The sequence below is a fragment of the Strix aluco genome, chromosome 8 (assembly GCF_031877795.1).
Source record: "Strix aluco isolate bStrAlu1 chromosome 8, bStrAlu1.hap1, whole genome shotgun sequence".
Classification (NCBI taxonomy): Eukaryota; Metazoa; Chordata; class Aves; order Strigiformes; family Strigidae; genus Strix; species Strix aluco.
The window spans coordinates 27,603,903-27,627,222 of record NC_133938.1 but is presented as its reverse complement, the minus strand read 5'-3'; the positions used below and the strand labels follow the sequence as shown (position 1 = coordinate 27,627,222).

General features: G+C 58.0%; 2 protein-coding genes across 2 annotated transcripts; both read left to right on the top strand.

Annotated features, from left to right (window-relative positions):
- Positions 1–1,872: 1,872 nt before the first annotated feature.
- Positions 1,873–15,445, top strand: DDR2 (discoidin domain receptor tyrosine kinase 2). Its single transcript, XM_074831665.1, has 17 exons — positions 1,873–2,156; positions 5,787–5,887; positions 7,818–7,920; positions 8,043–8,274; positions 8,360–8,507; positions 8,683–8,788; positions 9,198–9,381; positions 9,453–9,696; positions 9,819–9,881; positions 10,021–10,151; positions 10,652–10,862; positions 11,362–11,585; positions 11,696–11,832; positions 12,223–12,414; positions 12,561–12,795; positions 13,325–13,474; positions 13,931–15,445. The coding sequence occupies exons 2-17, from the start codon at positions 5,797–5,799 to the stop codon at positions 14,066–14,068; spliced, it is 2,589 nt and encodes an 862-aa protein (XP_074687766.1). The 5' UTR covers positions 1,873–2,156; positions 5,787–5,796; the 3' UTR covers positions 14,069–15,445.
- Positions 15,446–16,831: 1,386 nt separating this feature from the next.
- On the top strand, positions 16,832–23,096 carry HSD17B7 (hydroxysteroid 17-beta dehydrogenase 7). The gene is made up of 9 exons (XM_074832792.1): positions 16,832–16,890; positions 16,993–17,196; positions 17,275–17,367; positions 18,275–18,389; positions 18,912–19,106; positions 19,763–19,867; positions 20,916–20,972; positions 21,605–21,703; positions 22,122–23,096. The coding sequence occupies exons 1-9, from the start codon at positions 16,856–16,858 to the stop codon at positions 22,215–22,217; spliced, it is 999 nt and encodes a 332-aa protein (XP_074688893.1). The 5' UTR covers positions 16,832–16,855; the 3' UTR covers positions 22,218–23,096.
- The last annotated feature ends 224 nt before the right edge of the window (positions 23,097–23,320 follow it).

The window sequence follows — 23,320 nt, the reverse complement described above, 5'->3', positions numbered from 1 at the left end:
GCTGCTGCCCCTGGAGTGGGGTGTTGCAGCCACTCGCTGCCCCACGGCTGACTGGAGAAGGGATTTTCCCTTGCAGGGCTGGGAATGGGGCCCAAACCACTCCCCTGGGGGAAGTCACCAAGTCCCTGGAGTGCCAAGGTGGCTGTTGAGCACCCTGGGCTCGGCCAAGCACTCGTTCCCCATGCAGTGTGCCTGGGAAGCCGGGGCTGTGCGGGGGGTCCCGGCCGGTGCTGTGGCTGCTGGTGGCTCGCTGTGGGCCAGCCGGGCTGTGTGTGGCCAAGGCAGGCTGGCGGCTGCGGGTCCCAGGGGAGACAGCCCGGGATGGGGGCCAGAGCGGATGCAAGGAGCCAGTGCGGAGTGCTGCGGGTGGTCTGCACCACCACCTCCCCCTGCCCGCTGGCCCCATCGGGCCCTGGGAGCCACTACTGTGGGGAAGGGATGTCTCTGCTCCCCAGGAGGCAGTTGGGTGCCCCCAAAGCTGCTCCTTGTTGACATGGGGCAGGCAGCAGCCAGAGCACAGTGTGGCCCACCTCAGGGGGATGCACATGGCCCTGGGAGTGGGGCCGAGCAGGAGCAAGGGGCTGCACGGTGAGCCCAGGGGATCACTGCTCCAGCTGGCTCCTGGGGCACAGGGAGGGGTGGAAGGGAGGTGTTTACTTTGGCTTTTTGGCCCTGTTTGCACACCAACACCTTTGCATTAGGTCCTGGGATAGAGCAAAGCAGTGCTGGCTGCCGCCAAGTTATTTGAGCGCCAATTCCAGGTAGCAGGAGGCGAGCGGGGTGGAGTGGAGCTGGCCGGCGTTTGTGCCGGCGTGCACGTAGGGCAGCCTGTGCTCGGGCTTCCCCCTGCCAGCTGCTCTGGGGCAGCATGCTGGGGCATGGGGCAGAGCTCTGCAGCAGACACCGCGCTAACCTGCTCCCTGCCTGCTCCTGCCTGCCCTCCCTGCCTGCCCGGAGGTAGCTGTGGTGCTCTGCCTTGCCTCTCGCTGCACCCGTGGCTGGGCTGGCACCACAGCCCCTGCCGGGTCGGTGGCAGCGCTGAGGGTCTGTGGCATGTCACTGGCGTCTTGCCAGGTGGTGGATGGTTTTCCCTGCCTGGGACTCGGTTTGTTTGTCTGGAGAGCGGGTGGGCTGGGATTCTGGCAAGGAGGGTGGTTTTGGGGGTTCGGGAGCATGGCTGCAACCCTGAGGCAGGTGCCTTCTCCAGCGCGGGGTGCCCCGTGGGGCAGGAGGGCATTTTGGGAGCTGCTGGCCTGCTGCCGGGGGTGCTGCTTCCCTCCCACAGCAGTGTGGGTGCTGACATAAAATACAGCCAAAACACTAGTCTGAAAAAATACTGATTTTTTTTTAAATTGCATTTTTAGCTATTGCACAAAAATTAACGTGAGCTGATTATTATTATTATTTTCTCCCTACCGCGTTGCGTAGTCAGTGGCTGCAGTACCAAGCTAGTGCCTGGAAATGATGTAAAACCACGAGCTCAGCGTGCAGCCTGGGGAGCCGGAGAGCTTCTTCCGCGCCACGTGCCAAGGCAGGTCAGCTCAGCTCTCCGGCCGGTGTCCTGGCCACGTGTACCCGCCCAGGGCCCAGCACCCTTCCCACCAGGGGCCCAGGGCAGGGCAGCCCGTGCAGGACCCTCCAGGCCAGCGATGGGGCCTTGTGGACTGCCTCTATCACCTGCATTTTGGGGGTGTCCCACCTGGCCCCTGCACCCCATGGTGCAGGAGGAGGATCCTGGACAGGCATGACATCCCGCAGCCGCAGGGGCAAGCGCCAGAAAGCAAAATGCTGCCTATTGCTTTAAGTTCCCTTGCTGGCCACGGGGATTTTTTTTAAAATTTTTTTCTCTTGCGCTATGAATGGGTTTTGCTGTAAATTATAGCTTTGCACACAATCCCTCGGGCCGAGGAAAATAACCTCCGCCGAAAAGCCAGCCTGGATTGGTGACTGGCTCCCCCTCTCCGCTTCCTAATTGAAACCAAATGTGCAAGATGTAGGATTGTGGGATTTCTGGCCGGTTCCCAGGAATCTGCAGAATGCGAACGCTCTCCCAGAGGCATCTTGCATCAGCCCGGGGAAGTTTGCTCCTCGCCTGCCTCCCCCGGCCCGGGCGAGGGGCAAGGAGCCCACCCGCCCACCGCCGCCTCCCCGCTCCGGTGAGTTGCTCTGGGGTGCGTGGGGAAGCGTTTGCCTCCCCTAGGCTTGGGATTTTGGGGGGATGCGGGGTCAGCCGTGCTCTGTGGTGGAGCCTGGGGAGAGGGACCAGGGTGCGGATCTGCCCGGGAAGGGGCTGGGGCAGCAGCAGGGCAGTGTCCCCACCCGGGGAGGTGACACTTGGCCCCTTCTCTCCAGTTTTCCCCCCACTGCCAGCGTTTCCCCCTGTGCCTCGTGCCAGGCCAGTGTTTCCTGGTGTCCCTCCTCAGCTCCCGCCTGTGTGTCTGTTGGCAGAGCTGGCGGCGGTTCTGGCCAGCCAAAGAGGCCCCACTGTCCCCAGGGTCCCCCAACCAGGCACCAGGTCACCCTGGGGAGGGGACACAACACCACTGGTCTGGTGCTCCTGAGCATCCTGCCCCCCATCCTGGAGCTGGGGACCTGCTTGTGGCTTCCCAGCCCTGCGCCGTGGCGGAGCGATGCTGTGCAGCCCTGCGCCGTGGCGGTGTGACGCTGCGCACCATGGCACGGCGTCGCGGAGGAGGAGAGCTGCAAGTTTTCAGCTGGCGGGGGTGCTTGCTGGGTGCAGCACCCACAGGACCACGTCCCCAGGCCCCACGGCCACGGGCTGTGCTGCTGGCAGCCACAGGGACATGCCAGTTGCAACTCGCACCCTGCGTGGCTGCGATGCCACCGGCTGAGCCGGCCAGCCCGCGGCTGGGGAGGCGCTTGCCGCTGCAGAAAATGGGGCTGCATCCAGCCCAGAGAAGGTCTAAAATGGCATTTTTAGAGGGAAGGAGGACTACGGGTCCCGGCATGCTGCACTGCGCTCCCGCCAGGCCTGTGCCGGTGGCACGGCATGCTGGGGGCTGTAGTGCCAGCTGGGTCCTGAACCCCCTTACCGAAACTCTGCACACCTTGGGTCATGGTCCAGGGTCACAGGGAGCCTCTTGCCTTGGGGATGTTTCCTCCAGCATGGCCTCAGCATGTCCCACCCACCCGCCATCCCAGCACGAGGGGAGCTCCTGTCCCTGTGTGAGAATGGGTGCTCTGCAACGGGAGCCCCGGCAGCCCTGGGAGACCTGCATCCAGGACCTGGCGGGCACAGGGGGTGCAGGCTGCTGCTGTTCACCTCCCTCCTCACAGACGATGCTCCTCTGGTGCCAGCAAGGATGGTGGCACCCACCTGGGAAGTGAGCTGGGGACTTCACAGGCACAGGCTGAGGGTGAGAGGGACCATGGCTTGGGTGGGGTTTGTCTCTAAATAAATGTGGATTTATTTTTTTTTCCCCACTAATTTTCCCTGGTGATTTCCATAGAATAAGGGGCCGAAAATACAAAGGGAAAAAAAAAAAAGCAGCAGCTGAGGGAAGCTCCCAAGCCCAGGCGACGCCAGGGAGGAGCTCCAAATCTCTCTACACTAAAAATTTCCAGTGATTGAAAATTTTCAGCAAACATTTTCAGACAAAATGTTGCAAAGCCATCCCTTTTGCAGGACTGGTGGAACAAAAATGATTTCCAGCTGGGTTGCCAATACTGCTTGGCCGGTTTGACCGCGTGTCCCTTAGCCCCTAGCCTCGGCGCCTGAGTCACTGTCTCCCCACTGTCCCCCAGCCCCGCTCCCCCGAGGAGCGACAAGCACTTCACAATGGCTGCGTGGGGATAATTTCCCTATATTAGGCTAAATGTAAATGCATTCCCTGCGGGAGATTATGGCATCTGGTATCCTGATGCTTAAAGCATTTACTCAGCCTGAAAGAATAGTGAGAAAAAATATCCCTGGATGTTTTTTGGAATGCAGAAGGAAATTGAGATTTTAATGTTGGGGGAACTGGCCATTATCAAACCCAGGAGCCTTGTGTGCGCCTCTCAGCCATGCAGTTGAAATTCTCAGTTACAGCTGAGTTAGCTGCAACTAACTAAACTTTCCCAGCTGGGAATAGGGAAAAAAGCAAACACATATCTGCCTTCACAAAAAAAAAAAAAGGAAAAAAAAAAAGGGAAAAAATCACCCTAAGTACAGGTGCTTATTTGTACCCCTGCAGAGCTCTGTGATGTTTAGCAGAGACCCCCGGGGAACGCAGCAGCGTGCCACTGGGTGCAGAGAGCCTCTAGCAGGGTGCAGGTGGCAGTTCCCGGGGCTTTGCCTTTCCTCTGGGTGCTGGCGTGGTCACAGCAAGCCAGCCTCTCCTTTGTTGTGCCAAGCCCTGGTTTTGCCACTGAGCAGGGCCGTATCCAGCACCTCCCAGCTGGGCTTCGCAGGATGGGGGCATCTGCCGTGTGGCAGCTGACTCAGGTGGGTTTGGATTTTCTCTTGGTGGTGGGGAGAAGGCTGCGGGTCCCCCCGTGTGGGAGGGGTGCAGGGACACAACCAGGACTCAGCTAGGATTTACCCCAGCACTCAAGTGCAGCCAGGTCCCACCTGGCCAGGAGCTATGGTCCCTTTAACCCTCAGGTTAGTAAGTTGTTCCTACAAAGGTTAATGTGCATGTAAACTAGATTAAAATAATGTTTTTTAACAAGAGGAGGACTAGTCTGCATGCAGTGTTTGTGTGAAGGGCTGTCCCAGAAGGATAAATGTCCCCTTGGCAAACAAGGGGAGGGGGGAGCCCAGGGAGCCTGGGGCAGGGCTGGTGACATGCAGGAGTGTCCCTGGAGCATCCCCCGGCATGGTGCCATGCCCCGTGGTGGTTCCCCAGAGGTGTGTGGGCGCAGCAGGAGCTGCTCGGGCTCTGGGGGTTCCTGGCAGCTGAAGGTTAGCCAGAGCCCGGGCAATGGTTCCTGCCCTGCAAAGTGGCTGTGGTGGTAGCGCTGACTCAGAGGACCCACACGTCCTGGGGCTGGGGCCAGGGGGGATCCCCTCGTGCTGCAGGCTGGACTCTGCTCCAAGGAGCCCCGCCAGCACCGGCCCTTTTTCTCCCCTTGCTGCAGCCCAAGCCCTGCTGCCAGGACCCCCAGGTCCCCTCCAGCCCCATCCCGTGCTCCCAGGAGGCAGCAGGTGCAGGCTGGCTCCCATGCTCTCCGTCACACCTTTCTGTGACTCTCATGTCCTCTAGATCCACTCTGCCATAGAGAACGGTCACAATAAATATGCTGTAAATCTCGGACGATTATCTGCTATTATCTCTCCCGAGCCAGAAGGCAGGGAAACCGCGTGTTGCAACGTGCTATTATTTTGTTATATGACGGGGTTGTGCAATGTCTTGCTTTCAAAGCCATCCAAGGGCGGGTGGCCCAGCTGGAGCCTTTCTGCCCGTTGGTGGAGCCGGATGGCGCCGGCCCCAAGTAGAGCCCTGGGAGGTTCGTGTGCGTCCTGTGGCCATTTCATGAGGCTGGCTCCAGGGACGCGGCAGGGCCACATTACCTGCCCATGCTGCGGCTGTGTTGGTGTGGCACTGTGATGCCGTGGCTCCCGGGGGGTGGTGGTGGCGGCAGAGGGGATGGGACACCGGGACCCCTTTGAACACCATCACAGATGTGGGGCTTGGGGCTCTGCTCCTCCTCTGAGGCTGAGGTGGGACACAGGGTCTCACGCAGGGGAAGCTCTCCTGTCCTCAGCTGGTTGCCCCAAGCAGGACTGGCATTTCCATGTGGCTCAGCTGCCTGCGTGACGAGCCCTGGCTCTGTCTCCGCAGGACTGCTGCCATGCCGGCCACCCCCAGACCAGCCCTGCTGCCGCTGCTGCTGCTGCTGCTGCTGCACGTCCCACGGGCTGTGAGAGCCCAGGTCAACCCAGGTAAGTGAGACCAGGCGGCTGCAAGAGCCCTGAGGTGTGTTTCCCTGGGCTGTGCTCCTGCCAGGGCATCTGAGCTTGGGCTCACGTCATTTCCACCATCTCTGGGACCTTCCCAGCTCTGGGAACAGTGTGTGATGGCCCCCCAAGCCTGCACCTGCCTGGGCACTCAGCTGTCCTGCACACAGCTCAGCTATCACCAGTGACCCAGAAAGCATCCTTCATGGGCCATGGGCGCCGGTGGGCTGGAGGGGCCTTGGGGTACAGGCAAAGCGCTGCAGCTGGAGCCCCGGGCTCTGAGAGGGGCCCTGCTCCATTGGGGACTCCTTGAGCCCGCTCAGTTTTGAGGCTGCAGCATGCGGAAGGCAAGGCGCCGGGCTATTGTTTGCTGCCACTGGGATGTGCTTTCTTTGGCGGTTTCGCAGCAAACCAAGGTTGGCTGTAGTAAAGCGGCTTGACTAGGTGCCTGGCTTCTGCTCAGAAACCACAACACTGCACCGAACGTCAGCGAGAGGAGCATGTTTAAATGGTTGTTTCTGCAGGACTCAGCCCCATCCTGCACTGCAGGGATGGACACAGAGCCCAGGCTCCTTCAGTGCATCAGGCTTTCCCTGGGGCATCCCTGTAACAAGTCCCTTCAAAGGCTTCTTCCATCTGTGGGCAGAGTTTGCTGGGTCTTCCCCAGAGGTTCCATGGTGCTTAGAGAAGCAACCCTGTTTCTTCTGCAGTCATCCAGGGCTGGCAGCGTTGGCTTTGCCTGGCCAGCATGGTTATTACCCAGGGCAAAGGAGCTGGGCTGACTCCATGTTTGGCAAGAATTAAATGGGAATTCAGTGGGAGCTGCACTCTGCGGAGCATCCCAAGTGGGAGAGCTGGAGACAAGAAGAGATGCTTCCCACTGTGCCAATGCTCATGCTGAAGATGCACCCTTTCCTCCGCTGGATGCAGGAGATGGTCCTTGGGGCTCGGGGACCTGGGGACAGGAGCCAGCTGCCAGGTGGCACGGCATGCTGGGACGCGGGCTCCTTGCTGCACAGCGCCGGGCGAGCTGGAGGCCGTGGGGGCAGGAGGCGACCCCGACACTGCATCCTCGCCTGGGCCCTGCTGCCTCGGTGCGGGTGTTTGCTTGGGGCGGTGTGCGGAGGGAGCGCTGTGGGCTGGAGCCGGCAGCCAGACGGTAAACATGGCCAAACAAGCCGGCCTTTCAGCAGTGCTCTTGGCAGCCGGGCGTGAAAAAATAACTCCTGGGAAGCGGCGTGGATGCGGTGCCGGGGGAGCTGGCTGCCACTCGGGGACGCAGCCCGCCCGCAGCCCTGGGTACTTTTCCACTCGCAGCCAGGGCAGGAGGGGGGCTGGCGATGGGGGCCAGCAGGAAGGGCAAGCGCCTGCCTTTGTCACTTTGGCACTTGTTTCCCAGGGGCGATCAGCGGGGTGGCACAGCTGAGAACAGGTTGCTGTGGGTGGGTTTTTTGGGTGAATGGCCTCTGGAGCAAGACCTCTGGGTGCCCCCAGAACGAGGAGAGTGGGGTCAGCAGTGCCAGCCCACAGGCTGTCCCTCCACCACAGCTAAAACACTTGCCAGCAAGGCTGATGGGATCTCCAGGGACAGGGTGTGTCCAGCAGCCCTTGGAGCGCTGCCTCCTCTTGCTCCCAGCTTCGCTTCGAGCTGGGCTGGCATCAGCTTCTGGCCAGTGGCTTCATTTGTCCAGGCAGGTGTCTGCCTGTGTGGGACAGTCTCATCGTGCTTTGTGCCCCTCTGTAAGCCAGAGGGATGGAGAGTGCTGCGCCCGAGCTGCCCAGGCTGCAGTGCCTGCAGTGCTGTGGATGTGCCCCAGCCGCAGCAGTGCCAAGCCATATTTCAGCATGCTCCTCAGCCAGGGAGGCAAGGAAGGATGCCTACTCAGCCCCCTGATGGTCTCTGGTCTCGTTGCAGCGGTGTGCCGGTACCCCCTGGGAATGTCGGGCGGGCACATCCCCGACGAGGACATCTCAGCCTCCAGCCAGTGGTCTGAGTCCACAGCTGCCAAGTACGGACGGTGAGTGCGGGGACCCTCCGGCCACAGCCATGGCAGGGTCTGGGCTGCCACGGAGGGGCAGAAGAGGGGCACAGGGCCAGCTCTGGCTGCCTGCAAATGACTTCTCTGCTCTGGGTTTGCAGGCTGGACTCAGAGGATGGTGATGGCGCCTGGTGCCCCGAGATCCCGGTGGAGCCTGATGACCTGAAGGAGTTCCTGCAGATCGACCTGCGCGCGCTCCACTTCATCACACTGGTGGGCACCCAGGGGCGCCACGCCGGGGGCCACGGCAATGAGTTTGCCCCCATGTATAAGATCAACTACAGCCGGGACGGCACGCGCTGGATCTCCTGGAGGAACCGGCACGGGAAGCAGGTGAGGAGGCGGGGGGGGGGGGGCTGCGCTGGGTGGTGGGTGGGGGGCTGTGCCTGCCCATCCCCACCGTGCTTCTCTCTCCCAGGTGCTGGATGGAAACACCAACCCCTACGACATCGTCCTCAAGGACCTGGAGCCACCCCTCATTGCCCGCTTTGTCCGCTTCATCCCCGTCACTGACCACTCCATGAACGTCTGCCTGCGCGTAGAGCTGTACGGCTGTGTCTGGCTGGGTGGGTGCTGCGGTCCTGTCCCCTTCCCTGTGTCCCCAGAGCCTGGTCGGGGGGCTGTGCATCTCACTGGGGGCTGTCTGTCCCGCTGGGGGCTGGCAGCACCCTGGGGCTGGCCAGGGCTCACCAGCAGCGGGGTGTTCGGCACGGGCAGCCACTCACCCTCCCCTCCCCACAGACGGGCTGGTGTCCTACAATGCGCCGGCCGGGCAGCAGCTCATCCTTCCCGGGGGCACTGTCATCTACCTGAATGACTCGGTGTACGATGGGGCGTTTGGGTACAGGTGAGGACCGGATGGGCTTACATATGTCATGGGCACCACACCGAGCAGGAGGCTATAGGGGTGTTTCTTCCCTGCGTTTGCAGGCTGATGTGCTGATCCTCAGCAGAGCAAATACTTGGGGTCTCCCCGAAGCAGGGGACATGACCAGCTCTGGGAGTCTGCACATCGTGACAGGGACAGCGTGATGGGGAAAGCACCCCCAGCCCTTCTCTTGGATTTACGCTAACTGCACTGCATGTTCAGCATCCCACAGCCTTTTCCAGAGAGAACATGAAGAACAAAACCCCCTCCCGAATTTCCCAGGGGCTGTAAGGAGCTGGGAGGGGGGGGGGGGTGGTGGTGCTGGGGGGGTGGCAGGTTTGTGGCATTGGCAAGAGTCACTCTCCCTTTCCCCCCTCACACGTGCCAGCATGACGGAGGGCCTGGGCCAGCTGACAGACGGGGTGTCGGGGCTGGATGACTTCACGCAGACCCATGAGTACCACGTCTGGCCAGGCTATGACTATGTTGGCTGGCGCAATGAAAGCACCACTGGTGGCTACGTGGAGATCACCTTCGAGTTCGACCGCATCAGGAACTTCACTGCCATGAAGGTCCGCGCACCCTCCGCCCTGTCCCCCATCCCCATCCCTCGCCATGGCCATGTTGACAGGCTGTCCCATAGGTCCACTGCAACAACATGTTCGCCAAAGGGGTGAAGATCTTCAAGGAGGTGCAGTGCTACTTCCGTGCCGATGCCAGTGAGTGGGAGCCCAGTGCCGTCTCCTCAGTACTGGTGTTGGATGATGTGAACCCCAGCGCCCGCTTTGTCACCGTGCCCCTGCTCCACCGCATGGCCAGCGCCATCAAGTGCCAGTACTACTTTGCTGACGCCTGGATGATGTTCAGCGAGATCACCTTCCAGTCGGGTACCCCACGCTCAAGGAGCCCCATGGGGATCTGACCCTCCTGGGGGAGGGTTCAAGGAGAAAATGGGGCTGTGGGGCACCCCCACCGCCCACCCTCATGCTCTTCTCTTCTCCTTTGCCAGATGCAGCCATGTACAACAACTCTGTGGCCCCCCCCGAGGCGCCTGTGGTCCCCACCACTTATGGTAAGGCATCAAAAAGCATGTTGCCCTGAGCTGGGTGGGGAGATGCTCTGGGGGGCTCTGCCCGGTCTGATGGAGGAAAGGGGCAGGGACTCCCCATGCCCCAGTGTGACTGGCTCTTGCTGTCCCCTTCTCCTGCCAGACCCCACGCTCAAGGTAGACGACAGCAACACACGCATCCTGATTGGGTGCCTGGTGGCGATCATCTTCATCCTGGTGGCCATCATTGTCATCATACTGTGGCGGCAGTTCTGGCAGAAGATGCTGGAGAAGGTGGGCAAGTGCGGGGTGGCTGGTGAGGTGTCCCGGGGCGGTGGGCTCATCCCGGGCAGGTTCTTCTGGGAGTTCAGCACGGGGAAAGCAGACTCCATGCAGGGACTGATGCTCCCTTCCCCTCCTCCGGAAGGTTGTGATTTGCATCCATCTCCCAAGTAAGGGGATTTAGCTGAGCAGGGTGGTGACTTTGGGACGTACCTGCTTGTCCATTCCTCTGTCCTGAAGCTGGGCTGGGGAAGAGGAGCCCAAGGGGGTCTCACTGCATCCCCCAGCTAACCGAGGGCAGTCACAGAGGTGATGAAGCCAAACTCTTCTCCATAGAGACAGACAATAGGAGGGGGACATGAGGACAAACGTTTTCTCCAGGCGAGGGCACCAGAGAGGGGGAGTCGGGGTTGGGCATGGCCACAGTGCCATGGTGGAGAGGAGACCCCGTCCCACTGGTGCTGCAGAGGCCCCTTGTCCCAGCTCTCTCCTCCCTTGCCCCCCTCTCACAGGCATCGCGGAGGATGCTAGATGACGAAATGACCGTCAGCCTCTCCCTGCCCAGTGAATCCAGCATGTTCAACCACAACCACTCCTCATCCTCCAGCGAGCAGGAATCCAGTTCCACCTATGACCGCATATTCCCCCTGGGACCCGACTACCAGGAGCCCTCCCGCCTGATCCGCAAGCTGCCCGAGTTCACCCCAGGGGAGGAGGACATGGGTGAGAGCCAGGACACCCTGCATGCTTAGAGCCATCTACCACGCATTGAGCCTGCTGCAGCCTCCTCTCCCCAGCTTTTGGCCAATCTCCAAACATTTTGGCACAGAGGGGTAGGGGGGAGGTCGCACAAGCTCCCACGCAACCCACTTGGAGGTCACACAAAACCTGTGGCTGAGACCCATCGCCGGTGTCCACTGCCAGGCTGAGCTGTGTCCTCACCACCGTCCTTGGGATGCTCTGGAATCTCTTCCTCGGTGATCCAGAAGTTGGGCACTGATCACTGCTCATCTGGTGCTTGGGGCTGGGTTGGTGCATTTGATGGGGAAAGAGCGGAGCAGCCTGTGATATCTGCAGAAGCCCAGCCATGCTGGGGCAGCATGGGGGTTCTGCAGAGGATGGGGATGGAGAAGCTGGTGGCTGGAGTGCGAGCAAGTGCTGGGGAGCAGAGGGTGCAGGGCAGGACACCCACAGCAGGGCTGGCCCCACTGTCCCCCCCCAGGCTGCAGCGGCCCTGTGAAGCCGTCCCAGGCCAGTGTCCCCGAGGGCGTCCCCCACTACGCTGAGGCCGACATCGTGAACCTGCAGGGTGTGACGGGTGGCAACACCTACTCGGTGCCAGCCCTCACCATGGACCTGCTGTCCGGCAAGGACGTGGCCGTTGAGGAGTTCCCCAGGAAGCTGCTGACCTTCAAGGAGAAGCTGGGGGAAGGCCAGTTTGGGGAGGTGAGTGGGAGCTGGAGCTGCTCTGAGCAGGGCTTGGGCAAGGCTCTTCCCAGTTCGTGAGGGAGCCTGTCAGTTGGCAGAGGTAATGGCTGCCCCTTGCCCCCCTCCAGGTTCATCTCTGTGAAGTTGAGGGGATGGAGAAGTTCACAGGCAAGGACTTTGCCCTGGAAGGCTTGGACATCAGCTCCAATTGCCCTGTGCTGGTGGCTGTGAAGATGCTGCGAGCGGATGCCAACAAGAATGCAAGGTATGGGGTTGGGGGGTGCACACGCCCAGCATTGCCCCCTCCAGGAGAGCCAGGACACTTGGAAAACATCCCCTGCCTCCAGCAGCCAGGTGCTTGGTGCAGCTGTGAGGACCACACATCTGAGCTGTCTGGGGATGCTGGGTTGATTCAGGACTCTCGATCCTTGCTGGTCCTAACCAGCTCCCTAGCGCCCCATCTACCTGCTGAGTTCACCTCACAGTGCGCAGATCAGCCCTGAGCTCCCCCTCATGACCCCCAGTCCCAGGGGAGGGGACCCACGGGTCCCCCACAAGGCTTGGGCGGGTGGGTGGCACACTCGGCCGGTCTGTGCGCACCTCCGTGCTCCTCTGGGTCTGTCTATCCGATCCGTGTGGTTTCTGTTCCGGAAAGGAATGATTTTCTGAAGGAAATCAAGATCATGTCGCGGCTGAAGGACCCCAACATCATCCGGCTGCTGGCAGTGTGCATCACGGACGACCCGCTGTGCATGATCACTGAGTACATGGAGAATGGAGACCTCAACCAGTTCCTGTCCCGCCAGCAGGCAGGCAGCCCCCCCGCCAGCCACGCGCCCACTGTCAGGTAGTGCCACCCGAGATGGGCAGAGGCGGGCAGGGCTGCCTGCTCTAAGCACTCTGCCTGGCTGTGGGGTGCCCCTCTCGGGGCCATGTACCCCCTGGCTGCCATCCTTCCTGGCACCTCAGTCCTCCCTTGTCCCCCCCTGGCAGCTACAGCGACCTGCGGTTCATGGCCACCCAGATTGCCTCTGGCATGAAGTACCTCTCATCCCTCAACTTCGTGCACCGAGACCTGGCCACACGCAACTGCCTGGTGGGGAAGCAGTACACCATCAAGATAGCTGACTTCGGCATGAGCAGGAATCTCTACAGTGGGGATTACTACCGCATCCAGGGGCGGGCAGTGCTCCCCATCCGCTGGATGTCCTGGGAGAGCATCCTGCTGGTATGCGGGGGCTGGGGTCCTCTGACAGACACCGACACAGTCCTGGGGCTACTCACAGCCTCTTTTCGTGGGCTGGGGGGTGCAGAAGGGATGGAGAATTTTCTCCTCCCTGAAGCCCACCTTTGGGATGAAGCATGCAGAAAGCAAGAGTGGTAGCAGGTTTTTGAGGTAGGATGAGGGGACTACAGTGGTCTTTGGTGTCCCAGTGCCCAGCCTTTGAGTGGGCTGCTTGACATTTTCTCCTGGCCATGGTCAGACCGGGAAGAGAGAGCGGGGTTACTTTTTCTTTTTGCAGGGAGCTGGGTCCTTACCAAGTCTCAGCTCTCAGAGCAGTCACTGCAAACCAGACCTGGAGCTTGACAGGCTCTGGTCCCAGGCAGAGATCAGGTCTGTGGGACCAAGCCCCACTCTGGGCCCAGATCTAGAAGCTGAAGCATCCAGAAAGAGTTTTGAACCCTGGGCCCATAGGGCTTATGGAACAGGATGGGGTAATGCCCATGCCTGACCCCAGTCTGCTCCCTCTGGCCAGGGCAAGTTCACGACTGCCAGTGACGTGTGGGCATTCGGTGTGACGCTGTGGGAGACCTTCACACTCTGCCGGGAGCAGCCCTACTCCCAGCTGTCTGACGAGCAGGTCATCGAAAACACTGGCGAGTTTTTCCGGGACCAGGGCAGGCAGGTATGGACGGGATGGGATGGGATGGGATGGGATGGGATGGGATGGGATGGGATGGGATGGGACAGGCAGTGGAGTGCCTGTGACAGTGGCAATCTAGGGAAAGACTTCAAGGTGGCCAGATAGGGAGCTTGGTTATGGGAGAGTTAAGGGACAGGAACTCATCTGGGAAGGAGTCCTGATGAAGGGCCTGGGACGGCAAACCCTGCACTTTGCACAGCCCAGGGCACCACTTGCTCGCTGACCCCGCTCTGCTATTTATCCAGGCTGGGAGATATGAGCAGGTGTCCCCAGCCCCCGTGCTGTGCTGTCTGGGGTCCCCTTGCCCCTGAACACACAGCAGAACAGCCCCCCCCCCCTCCGGTGCATGGAAAAATGGGGCTCTTCAGGAGCAGTTTGCTTTTTGGTTTCCATTGCAGTAACTCTGTTTCTTTGTCATCTTTGCCTTTTGTTTTGAAGACTTACCTTCCCCAGCCTGCACTTTGTCCTGACTCAGTCTATAAGCTAATGCTCAGCTGCTGGAGACGGGACACTAAAGATCGTCCCTCCTTCCAGGACATCCATCGCCTTCTCCAAGAGTCAGCCAGTGAAGAATGAGTCCTTTGCTCCCCCCATCCCAGTCCCCATCCCTCCCCATCCCCAGAGGAGCCCCATACGCAAACCAAAGCCACTTCACTTGGACTTAGCAATAAAACCCGGGCAGCTGGTCTTGTTCTCATTGTACAGTGAAGCCTCAGAAGAAAACCCCAAGGGCAGCAAGGAGACCCATGGCATGGGACGACTCGGACCTCCTGCTCGCTTGCTGGCTCAAGCCTGGTAGCGATGTGGGCTGAGACGAGGGTTATTTATTGATGCAGCATGTTCTTGATGACGATGACTGGGACAGAGCGGCTTCTCTCCCCTGGTCGGACAGGAGGAACGTCAGCTGGACTTTCTTCATGAGGAAGATCCCGGCCTGAGCATGGGGCAGGTGCCTGGGGAAGGGATGCATGCGGGTACATGCCCGCTGGAGCAAGGACTGTCTGGCAGCCACTACCTGCTCGAAGAGGAGCTGGGAGTTGCCACTAGCTCACAGTGGACTGTGCAATTACAGGGCGAAAACAAAAACTCTCTGGATATTTTGAGCTTTGGACATGCTGCATGGAGGGACAGAAAGCCCCATCCCTGCTGGCCAGACCCCAGTTGCATAGGGAGAAGCCTGGTGGCACACCCAGCTCCTCGTCCGGCTGCTGGAGTGAGCAGTGTGCTCAGCCACGGCTGCTCCGTGTCAGCCGGGGAGCAGTGGGCATGCCAGCCCTGGCAAGAGGCCTGCCGGGGGGACCTCCTCTCACTGACCACAGCCACTCGAGAGCTGCTCGACTGCCCATGAAATGCATTTTGGATGCCCCACGGGTGCTGTGTTGCAGCCAGCAGCGGGATGTTAACACCTTTCACCTCCGAGGGGAAATCTCCAGGTCCTCCTCTCCCAGGGTTAACCCACATCTTCACCTGCTGTGAGGAATGCACATAGCAGAGCTTCGACGGCTGCTGCCAGATGCCCAAGCCTGCAATAGCCTGTGGGAATGGAGCACCAGGCGCCCTGGCTCTCCCTGGCCCTCGGGGATCACAGCTCAGCTGAAGTGCCTGGGCTGGACTCTGCTACCCTGAGCATCCCGCAGCAGCCTGGCACCAGTCCGTCCTCCTGGATCAGGCAGCTCCGTGAGCAAACTGCGCAGGTGCCAAAGGCGCGTGCCCCACAGGAGCCCCGGCAGGTTACCTGTCACGCCCCAAAATCAGACCCTTCTGCAGCTGGACAGGAGGAACTTTGTACTTAGAGGGTGCAGGGACCCCTCCATACTTTTGTACGCATTAGTTCAGCACCATCAAGTCACGCGTGGCACAGTTTCCAGTATACTATTGCTAAGGCATGTATATATTCAGTAGATGCACCTATATATAGGGGCAAACCCGCTGAAGAGACACTTGCTACGTGAATCTGGTTGCATGGTTTCCTTGCGGCACTTCAGAAGGCAGCTCGCCTCCTCTGTGGGCACCCCCAGGAGCCCAGCCCATACCCGCCTGCTGGGGGGCTCTGGGGCTGCACTGTATGCCCCGAGATGATGTGTGGGGAGAGCCTGGGGCAGTGCACAGAGGTAACAGCATAAGAGATGGAGGAAGGATGCTCAAGAGACCTGCTGGCTGACCCACGCCAGTTGCCCATCAACTTGGGTGACAGGGAGGGTGCTCTGTGGCTCAGCACCCATGTCAGATGTCCACTGGCAGGGACCGAGGTGGGATAGTGGGCCTGGGAGAGGGGAGTGCAGGGATGGGTGGCTGTGCTCTGCGGAGGGGACGGCTGGTCTCCCTGCGCGTCGTCCCGCTGGCTGCGGCAGAGGATGTCTCTCATCCCTGCTGAGTGCGTAGCCTGTGGCAGCGAGGTGTTCCGTGGCTGAACTGGGAGCAAGGACAGGCTTTGTTCATGCCACATAATTGGTACCTGTCTGCCTCTGCCCTCGGATGCCCCGTCCCTGATCAGGGTGCGTCGTGGCCTCTCCCAGCCCTGCCTCAGCAAGCTGGGAGCTGGGAGCACTGGGCTGCACAGGGGCACGTCTGCCCCATGGGCACCGCAGCTCCCGCCCACCCGAGCCCCTGCGCTCTGTGCCTGGATGCCCCGCACAGGGCATGCACGGTTAAATAGTGTATCAGGGCACCTGGGGGGCACCCCACTGCCTGGGGAGGTGCGGGGGGCTGGTGTGTCCATCCCTGCTCCAGCAGTGACATCGGCTCTGCCAGGAGCAGGGCTGCACCCGAGATCTCCAGCGGGACCTGTGCGCCCAGTCCTCTGCCACGGCAGCACCGGGAAACAGTGACCGGGTGACATTTCTGTTTGGCTGCAAAACGTCCCTCTGTGGCAAAGGAGGCAGCCATGGCTGCCTGCGGAAGGCCGGCCTGCTGCAGCTGCAGGGCACGGGGGGCTTGCCTTGGCCGGGCTGGCAAGGCAGGGAAGGCAAGGCAAGGCAGGGCAAGGCAGGGAAGGCAGGGAAGAGAAGGCAAGGCAGGGCAGGGAAGGCGGATAAGGCAAGGCAGGGCAAGGCAAGGCAAGGCAGGGACGGGAAGGACAGCAGGGAGGACCCAAGTAGCTCGGCGGAGTAGGCGGGGCCCGCCCAGCGGGGGGCGTGACCCGCGGGGTGGTGGTGGTGGTGGTGGGCGTGGCCTAAATCAAGGGGCGTGTCCAAAAGGGGCGTGTCCCGCTTCGCCCCGCCCCCCGCGCTCGGCCCACCATCACGCCACCGGCGGCGCCGTCCCCGCCCCCTTCGCGCGCACCGATTGGCGGGGCCGGCGGGGCGTCACGTGCGGGCAGCGCTTATAGGGCGGGGCCGGGCGGCGGCGGCCCCGTAGCGCGCGATGGAGCGAGTGGTGCTGGTGACCGGGGCCAGTGGGTGAGCGGCGGGGACTGGGCGGGGGAGGAACCCTAACGGGGCGGGACGGGACGGGGCCCGCCGCAGCCCGCCCGCGCTCACCCTGACACCGTACCGTTGCAGCGGCGTGGGGCTGGCGCTGTGCCGGCGGCTGCTGGAGGAGGATGGCCGCATCCACCTCTGCATCGCCTGCCGCAACGTCCAGAAGAGCGAAGCCACGCGAGACCTCATCCTGGCCGCCCACCCCGCCGCGCAGGTCTCTACCGTGGAAGTGGACCTGGGTAACCTGGCTGCCGTCCTGCGCGTCGCCCGGGAGCTCCGCTGCAGGTATCGGATCTCCGCCCCACCGGCCCCCCCCTCCCCGCCCACCCTTCACCCCTCACCCCTGTGCTCCTCTCCACGCAGGTTTCAGCGCCTGGACTTTGTCTACCTCAACGCTGGGATCATGCCCAACCCACACGTGAACTTCAAGGCCCTGTGGCACGGTCTCCTCACCGGGTAAGAGGGGTCGGGGCTGGGGGGTCTGGTCCGTGGCTGGCGGGGAGCACGGGGGTGCTGGCAGCATCATCGTGGCCAAGGCATTCCCTTGTGCCCAGGGCTGAAGGCACTCTTGCCCTTCCCCAGGACGACATGGAGCACATCCCGCTGGGATCCATGGCCTTGCGTGGGGTGGGATTGGCAGTTGGGTGAAGTGTTGAGGTGCTCCGAGGTGCCCTGTGCCACTTCCGATCCCTGGCGTGGGGCTCACTGCATGCTGGGGTAGGGCAAGGGTTCACCCCGAGCCTGGCACTGGGGATTGAGTGAAAAGCACCAGTGTGTTGCTGGAGAGGTGGTTGGCTCATACTGGGTCTCCTTACTGTTGTTTTGGTTCCACTGTAGGTTTTTGTAGCTGTTCTCAGCAGTGCATCATGGTATTTTGTGAAACTAATAGTTGATGCTTCTATAAGCCCCATGGGGATAAACATCGCTATCCTATAAGCACCATGGGGAAGCTGAGCTAGGGAGCAAACTGACTTGTGTCTAGTGCAGTTGTTGGGGTGTTGAACACAGACTGCTTTCCTTACCTGAGTTTGGCATGGCCCTAGGGCTTAGTTACGTGCTGGGGCTTGATTTCATTATCTGGATGTGAAATGGAAGAGCAAGGTTATTTTTTAATGATACGTCACTGTGGCGAAGTGAAGGAAGACATGAGTCTTCTCTGGTCTAGTCAGCATTGAGACACATGGAAATAAAGGGCCTGGGATAATCTGTAAACTTTTCCCTGCCATTTTCTCATGGATTAATGGAGCTCTTGAAGGTGAAACTAGAGAGTCTGTGTGGAGTCTATGAGGTGGGGGCTACTCCTGAAGGAGGGAGCGGTTAGACCCAGCAGTGGTCCTCTCTAACTCCTGTCCTTGGCTTCCAGGAGGCTGCTTCACATGCTGACCACCGCAGAAGGCGTAATGACCCAGACGGACAGGCTTAATGGAGATGGACTGCAGGAGGTGTTTGCTACCAACCTCTTCGGACACTTTATCCTGGTGAGGCTGCGTATGAAGATTGAGCCCTCAGTTGGGTGGTTGATGTGGGTAGGGATGGGTACAGGTGACACGGGTGAATCAGTTCTGTACAGGTTTGGATGCTGATGCAGACTGCAGGCTGGCAGATAAGGAATGATAGGGCAAAGGTCTTGGGCTTTGTTAAAATAGCAATAAATGGTGATAGTTGTTGTTGCAAAGGTTAATATAATCACTCTAGTTAACCAATGGATATAGAGATAAACCATTTGTAGTTCTTTCTGTCCAGGGCGAATACCAAGACTTGGCTATGTTAAATTCTGAGGTGCTCAACTGAGCTGTGTAAGAGAACGGTGGCTGCTTGTAAATGCTCCTGGTGGACCCTGAGCTGAAGTTATACCTGAGCAGCAGCTGCCTCTGGCCAGTCTAGTGAAGATTGGCCAAGGCTAGGAAAGTAGAGATAAACTTGTGGCTTTTAAGAACTGCAAAGCTATACTGCAAGAGTTCAAAATTACTGTGTTAAATAAATTAACGATTATTTCACAGGTTCGTCAACTTGAGTCTCTACTCTGTGGTAATGAAAAGCCCTCACGACTCATCTGGACCTCTTCCAGCAATGCCAGGGAGTCTGCCTTCAGCCTTTCTGACTATCAGCATGCCAAGGGGCAGGAATCATACAGTTCCTCCAAATATGCTACTGACCTGACAAGTGTGGTTCTGAACAGGAAATTTAACGAGCAGGTGATGATGGGGTTTGTATGTCTGAAGAAACCTAATGAGCTCCTACTATTTATAATTATCATTACATTGTTGTTACCTAGTTGCATGCATTCGTAGCAATCTGATATGTTCCTTAGTGCACATGTGAGAGCTAAACATGGCCGAGGTGGTTTGTCACACTAAGATGCATGAGCAACCTGCCGTCCCTGCCACAGGGGATTGCTGGATTTTGTTGACAAGCTGCACTAGTCCAGCAATAGTGATTGCAACCTTTCGAGATACTACAGGAGAAAATGGTTTAGTCCTAGAAGGCTGAGCTCTTATCTCTTGAAGGTAAAGTAGCCTTTGACCTGAGTGGGCTGTAATTTGTCAGATGACTGCTGTTGCTGCTGAGCTGTGCATAGAGTGCAACTTGAGGTAGTGATGTGTTGGGAGGCTGCACCTTTTGTCTTGTGGGCTTGCAACGGGCACAGATTTAACATGGACTTTTCCAATTTGAATCTCTCAAATCGCTGCATCTAATCACTTTCTGGTAACTTTAGAGAGGGGAGCATCTACTCTTAACTAGTCCCTATACTCACCTTCATTTTCTTGCCAAGAAGTACTAGGAGAGAAGGAGAATGATCCATTCTTTAACTGTTGTGTATTTGCACATTGACTTGGTTTCTTCTCTGCAGGGTCTGTATTCCAGTGTTGTTTGTCCTGGTCTTGTTATGTCTAACATGACCTATGGAATTTTGCCAGTTTTTCTGTGGAAGCTGCTAATGCCCATCATGTGGTTGGTAAGTGGATCTTCTGGCTGGTTTTGGGTTGAGGTAGCCCTGCTGTAATATACTTTGCTGCAGGTGATGTGCAGTGTGCTTCTGGCTCCTTGCTACCCATGCTGCTATACAGCTCCTCCTTCTGTTTGGACTGGGCAGGCAGGCCCCTCTGCAAACCTTCCCTTTGGCACCTTGGGGCCCTGATTTCCAAGCTGAGTTTGAAGGTTCAGTGCTGGACAGCACTGTGTGTAGAGCAAGAGTTCAGCCCTTCAGCCATAGCAGTGTTTGTCAAGGCTCCCCTTAGGTTTGCCAGCCTGCTGTGGGCTTGTGAACCCTACCATTTTGGTGGCAGCAAAGCTCAGGAAAAAATTTGACCCCTGTGCTTTGAAATGCTGTTCGTTTCTGTAACAGACTGTATTTTTCAGTGTTGTTCTTTTCATCCCTCTAGAAGGCAGTGTCTCCTGGTCTCTTCTTTCCATCCCTCTGGAAAGCAAAGCCTCCTGCTCTCTTTTTCCTCTTCCCCTGCTTCCCCAAAACTTTCCTTGCCTTTCTTCCTCTGGGCTTCAGCTTTTCAGGTTCACTACAGTTCTGTCCCTGAAGGCTGCGTGCTCTGAGCCTTGATGCTCTTGCTGCAAGATTGGCCTTTCTGCTTAAGCTGCCCCAGCTGGCAGCAGCTGATCCTGATGGATGACATTTCTGGCAGTGGAGAGGCAATACCTTCTCAGTTGTCCTCAACACTGGCAGTATTGCAGATCCTCTCTGCCTCCTGCCGTATGTGCTCTTGAGACTATTCAAGAAGAGGTGCCCGCAAGGCATATGTGTGGCCCATTGCCTCTTGCTTTGGGGGTGAGTGTGGAGTGAGGCTTGCTGATCTGATGGGTGGCTCCAGAAAATAGTTTGTGGTGATAAAGGGATGCTTCAGTCATAGCATGCAGTGTTACCTGCAGTCAGCTTTGAGAAGCATTTCTACCTCTAGTAGATTGTCTGGTGTGGCTGGGCTGCGGAGGGCTTGCTGAAGAAATCTTGGGCCACCATACAGGTTCTGTCATGTCCTTCTTTTTCCATTCAGATCCGTTTTTTTGCCAAGACTTATACACTGACACCGTATAATGGAGCAGAAGCTCATGTAAGTAGTTCACAACTCGATTTTAATATTTGTACCTTCTGGGTAGCCCAACCAGGGTCTGCTAGCTTGAACACAGAGCCTCTCAGCAATGCTGGTGGGTGGGTGCTGTATTTCACCCCTGAATAGCATACAGCAGTGAGTGCTGGGGGACCAGCTGTGACCAGCACTGATCCGCCAGGTGATGCTTTATGACCTTCATCAGGTACCTGTAAAATAAATTACTTTGGAAAAAACACTGTTTCTTCCATCTCGGTCAGGGAGAATGCTGCTCTTCCTGTTGGCAGCCACAGGCATGCAGGCCCAGGGGACGGAGGTGGGTAATGCATGGCACAGGGGATGTGGGTACTGCAGGACAGAGTGTGCCTCAAGCACAGTAGTGAGCAAGTTTAACCATGTTGAACTGCTTTAGTGGTTTAGCACAGGGACATAATCATGGTTCAATGTTGGCTCAGGTAGGTCACAGGTGAGGGAAACCAGCTCAGAACTTCTTCTCTAGATATCAGGTCTTCCCCTGCTTTGTGAAAGCACCCATGGTGTGTTCTCCTGTGTGCACTGGCAGCTGGGTCCTTGACTGCAGGCTTGGCTGGGACAGTGTGCGCTAGACTCCTACACGTTTGTGCTGTTCTTCCTAGGTGTGGCTGTTCAAACAGAAGCCAGAGTACTTGGATGCACTTGTCAAATACCACAGCTGTACTTCTGGCCTGGGGAAGAACTATGTGGAGCCCAGAAAGGTAAATGGAGCAGCAGCCTTCTGCTGCAGGGATTTTGGCTAGGGGGCCTGCCATCTGCTTTGCATGGAAGGCTCCGTGCCAAGGGTGTCCTGTGGCTGGAGTGGAAACAAGATGCGTGTTGAGTGCTGAGCAGCAAGGAGGAATGTGGGATTATCTGCAAGGCTTCCTAGAGTAACTCCTGGCTCAGGCTGGAGTCTGGAAGACAGTGGAGATGATGGTTAGAACAGGATGAGTGTGTAATGATGCTTCCCCAAAATATGTTCTGGCTTGTGCCCTGGTGATAGATACCTGTAGTTGCCTCTCTGTCAATGTAGAAGCTCTGGAGATGCACTTTGGCTATCTCCAGAGCTGCCCTCAGTATCTGTGCTGGCTGCCACCAAGGTGGTAGTCTCACAGTGCTGTTTCTGTTGTCTTGCAGATGGATGTGGATGAAGAAACTGCTGAGGAATTTTACCAAAAGCTGTTGGAACTGGAGAAGCAGACTCTAGAGAGATACAGTGATCTCCTAGATTAAGTAAAGCCGGTCTCAGTGGGACAATCTCGTATGGGTAACATGGGCTTTCTTCATTCTGGTGCTACCTGTGACTATGTGCCATTCTGCAGGCACATGGCTTCAGACCCCATCTTCCTTCTCAACAGAAGATTTCTGAAAATGGAAGTGTGAAAACTGAAGAGAAATACTCAGTCTTTTTGGTATGGGATTTTTTTCTGGCATAAAACTGGAGACCTAGAGTAGGTGGAGACTGTCTTAACACAGCTGCAAAGCAGTGTCTTGCAAAAGCATGACTGAACTGTGCATAGTTCAGGAACAGCCTCGAAATGTGGTTTAAATCTGGCTTAGTACAGGAAAGGCAACAGTCTGGGGTGCTGCCCTGCGCCTTGGCTCTACCTGTCTTTCTAGATGGCTTGAACACATTACCTGTGGCTGATCCTGAAGTACTTGAAGGCTCATCTTCAGAAGAGCTGCTCTTACACTTGTACACCAAAGGTGAGGCTGGCTTTTCAGACATGTTCAACAAGATTGAACACTTCCAAGACTGGAAGTCAGGCTCTGCACAGCACCTGAAGCCAAGCTCCTGAAGAGCTGGCCTGAGAATTGCACCCCTTGCCTCAGCTGGGAGGACAGATGCCTTGCTGTCCACTGGGTCTGGGGCCATAAAGGTTCTAACCACAACTGGCTGGAAGGACTGAAGCTGTTGATGTTAATGTGGGCTCAGGACTAGTCTGCTCTGTTTGTAATAAGAGTGAAAGGTTACCATGTTATTTTATCTATTTAACTCTCTTTTTATATAAATCTACTGTACCACGTATTCTTCCTGTTGTCTATTTGGGGGAGCTTCACCAAGTACCCAGTGTACTTCAAATGCTGCAATAAATAAATGACTGGAACTGACTTGTCCTTGCTGCAGTGGTGTTTTTACTCCAATAGCTGGCTGCTTTTGACTTGGAGGGCTGGAAGGGAGGTTGGTTTGTTGCCTTGCACAATAAGCCCATGCATACCTGGGAAGTGTGGGGTCTCTTCTCTCCTGCCACAGGAAAGCTGTTAACTACCTTTTTGGGCTTACTTCTCTTGTTCCTTCTAGTTAATGAAAGACATGAGTGACTTCTGAAGATTTC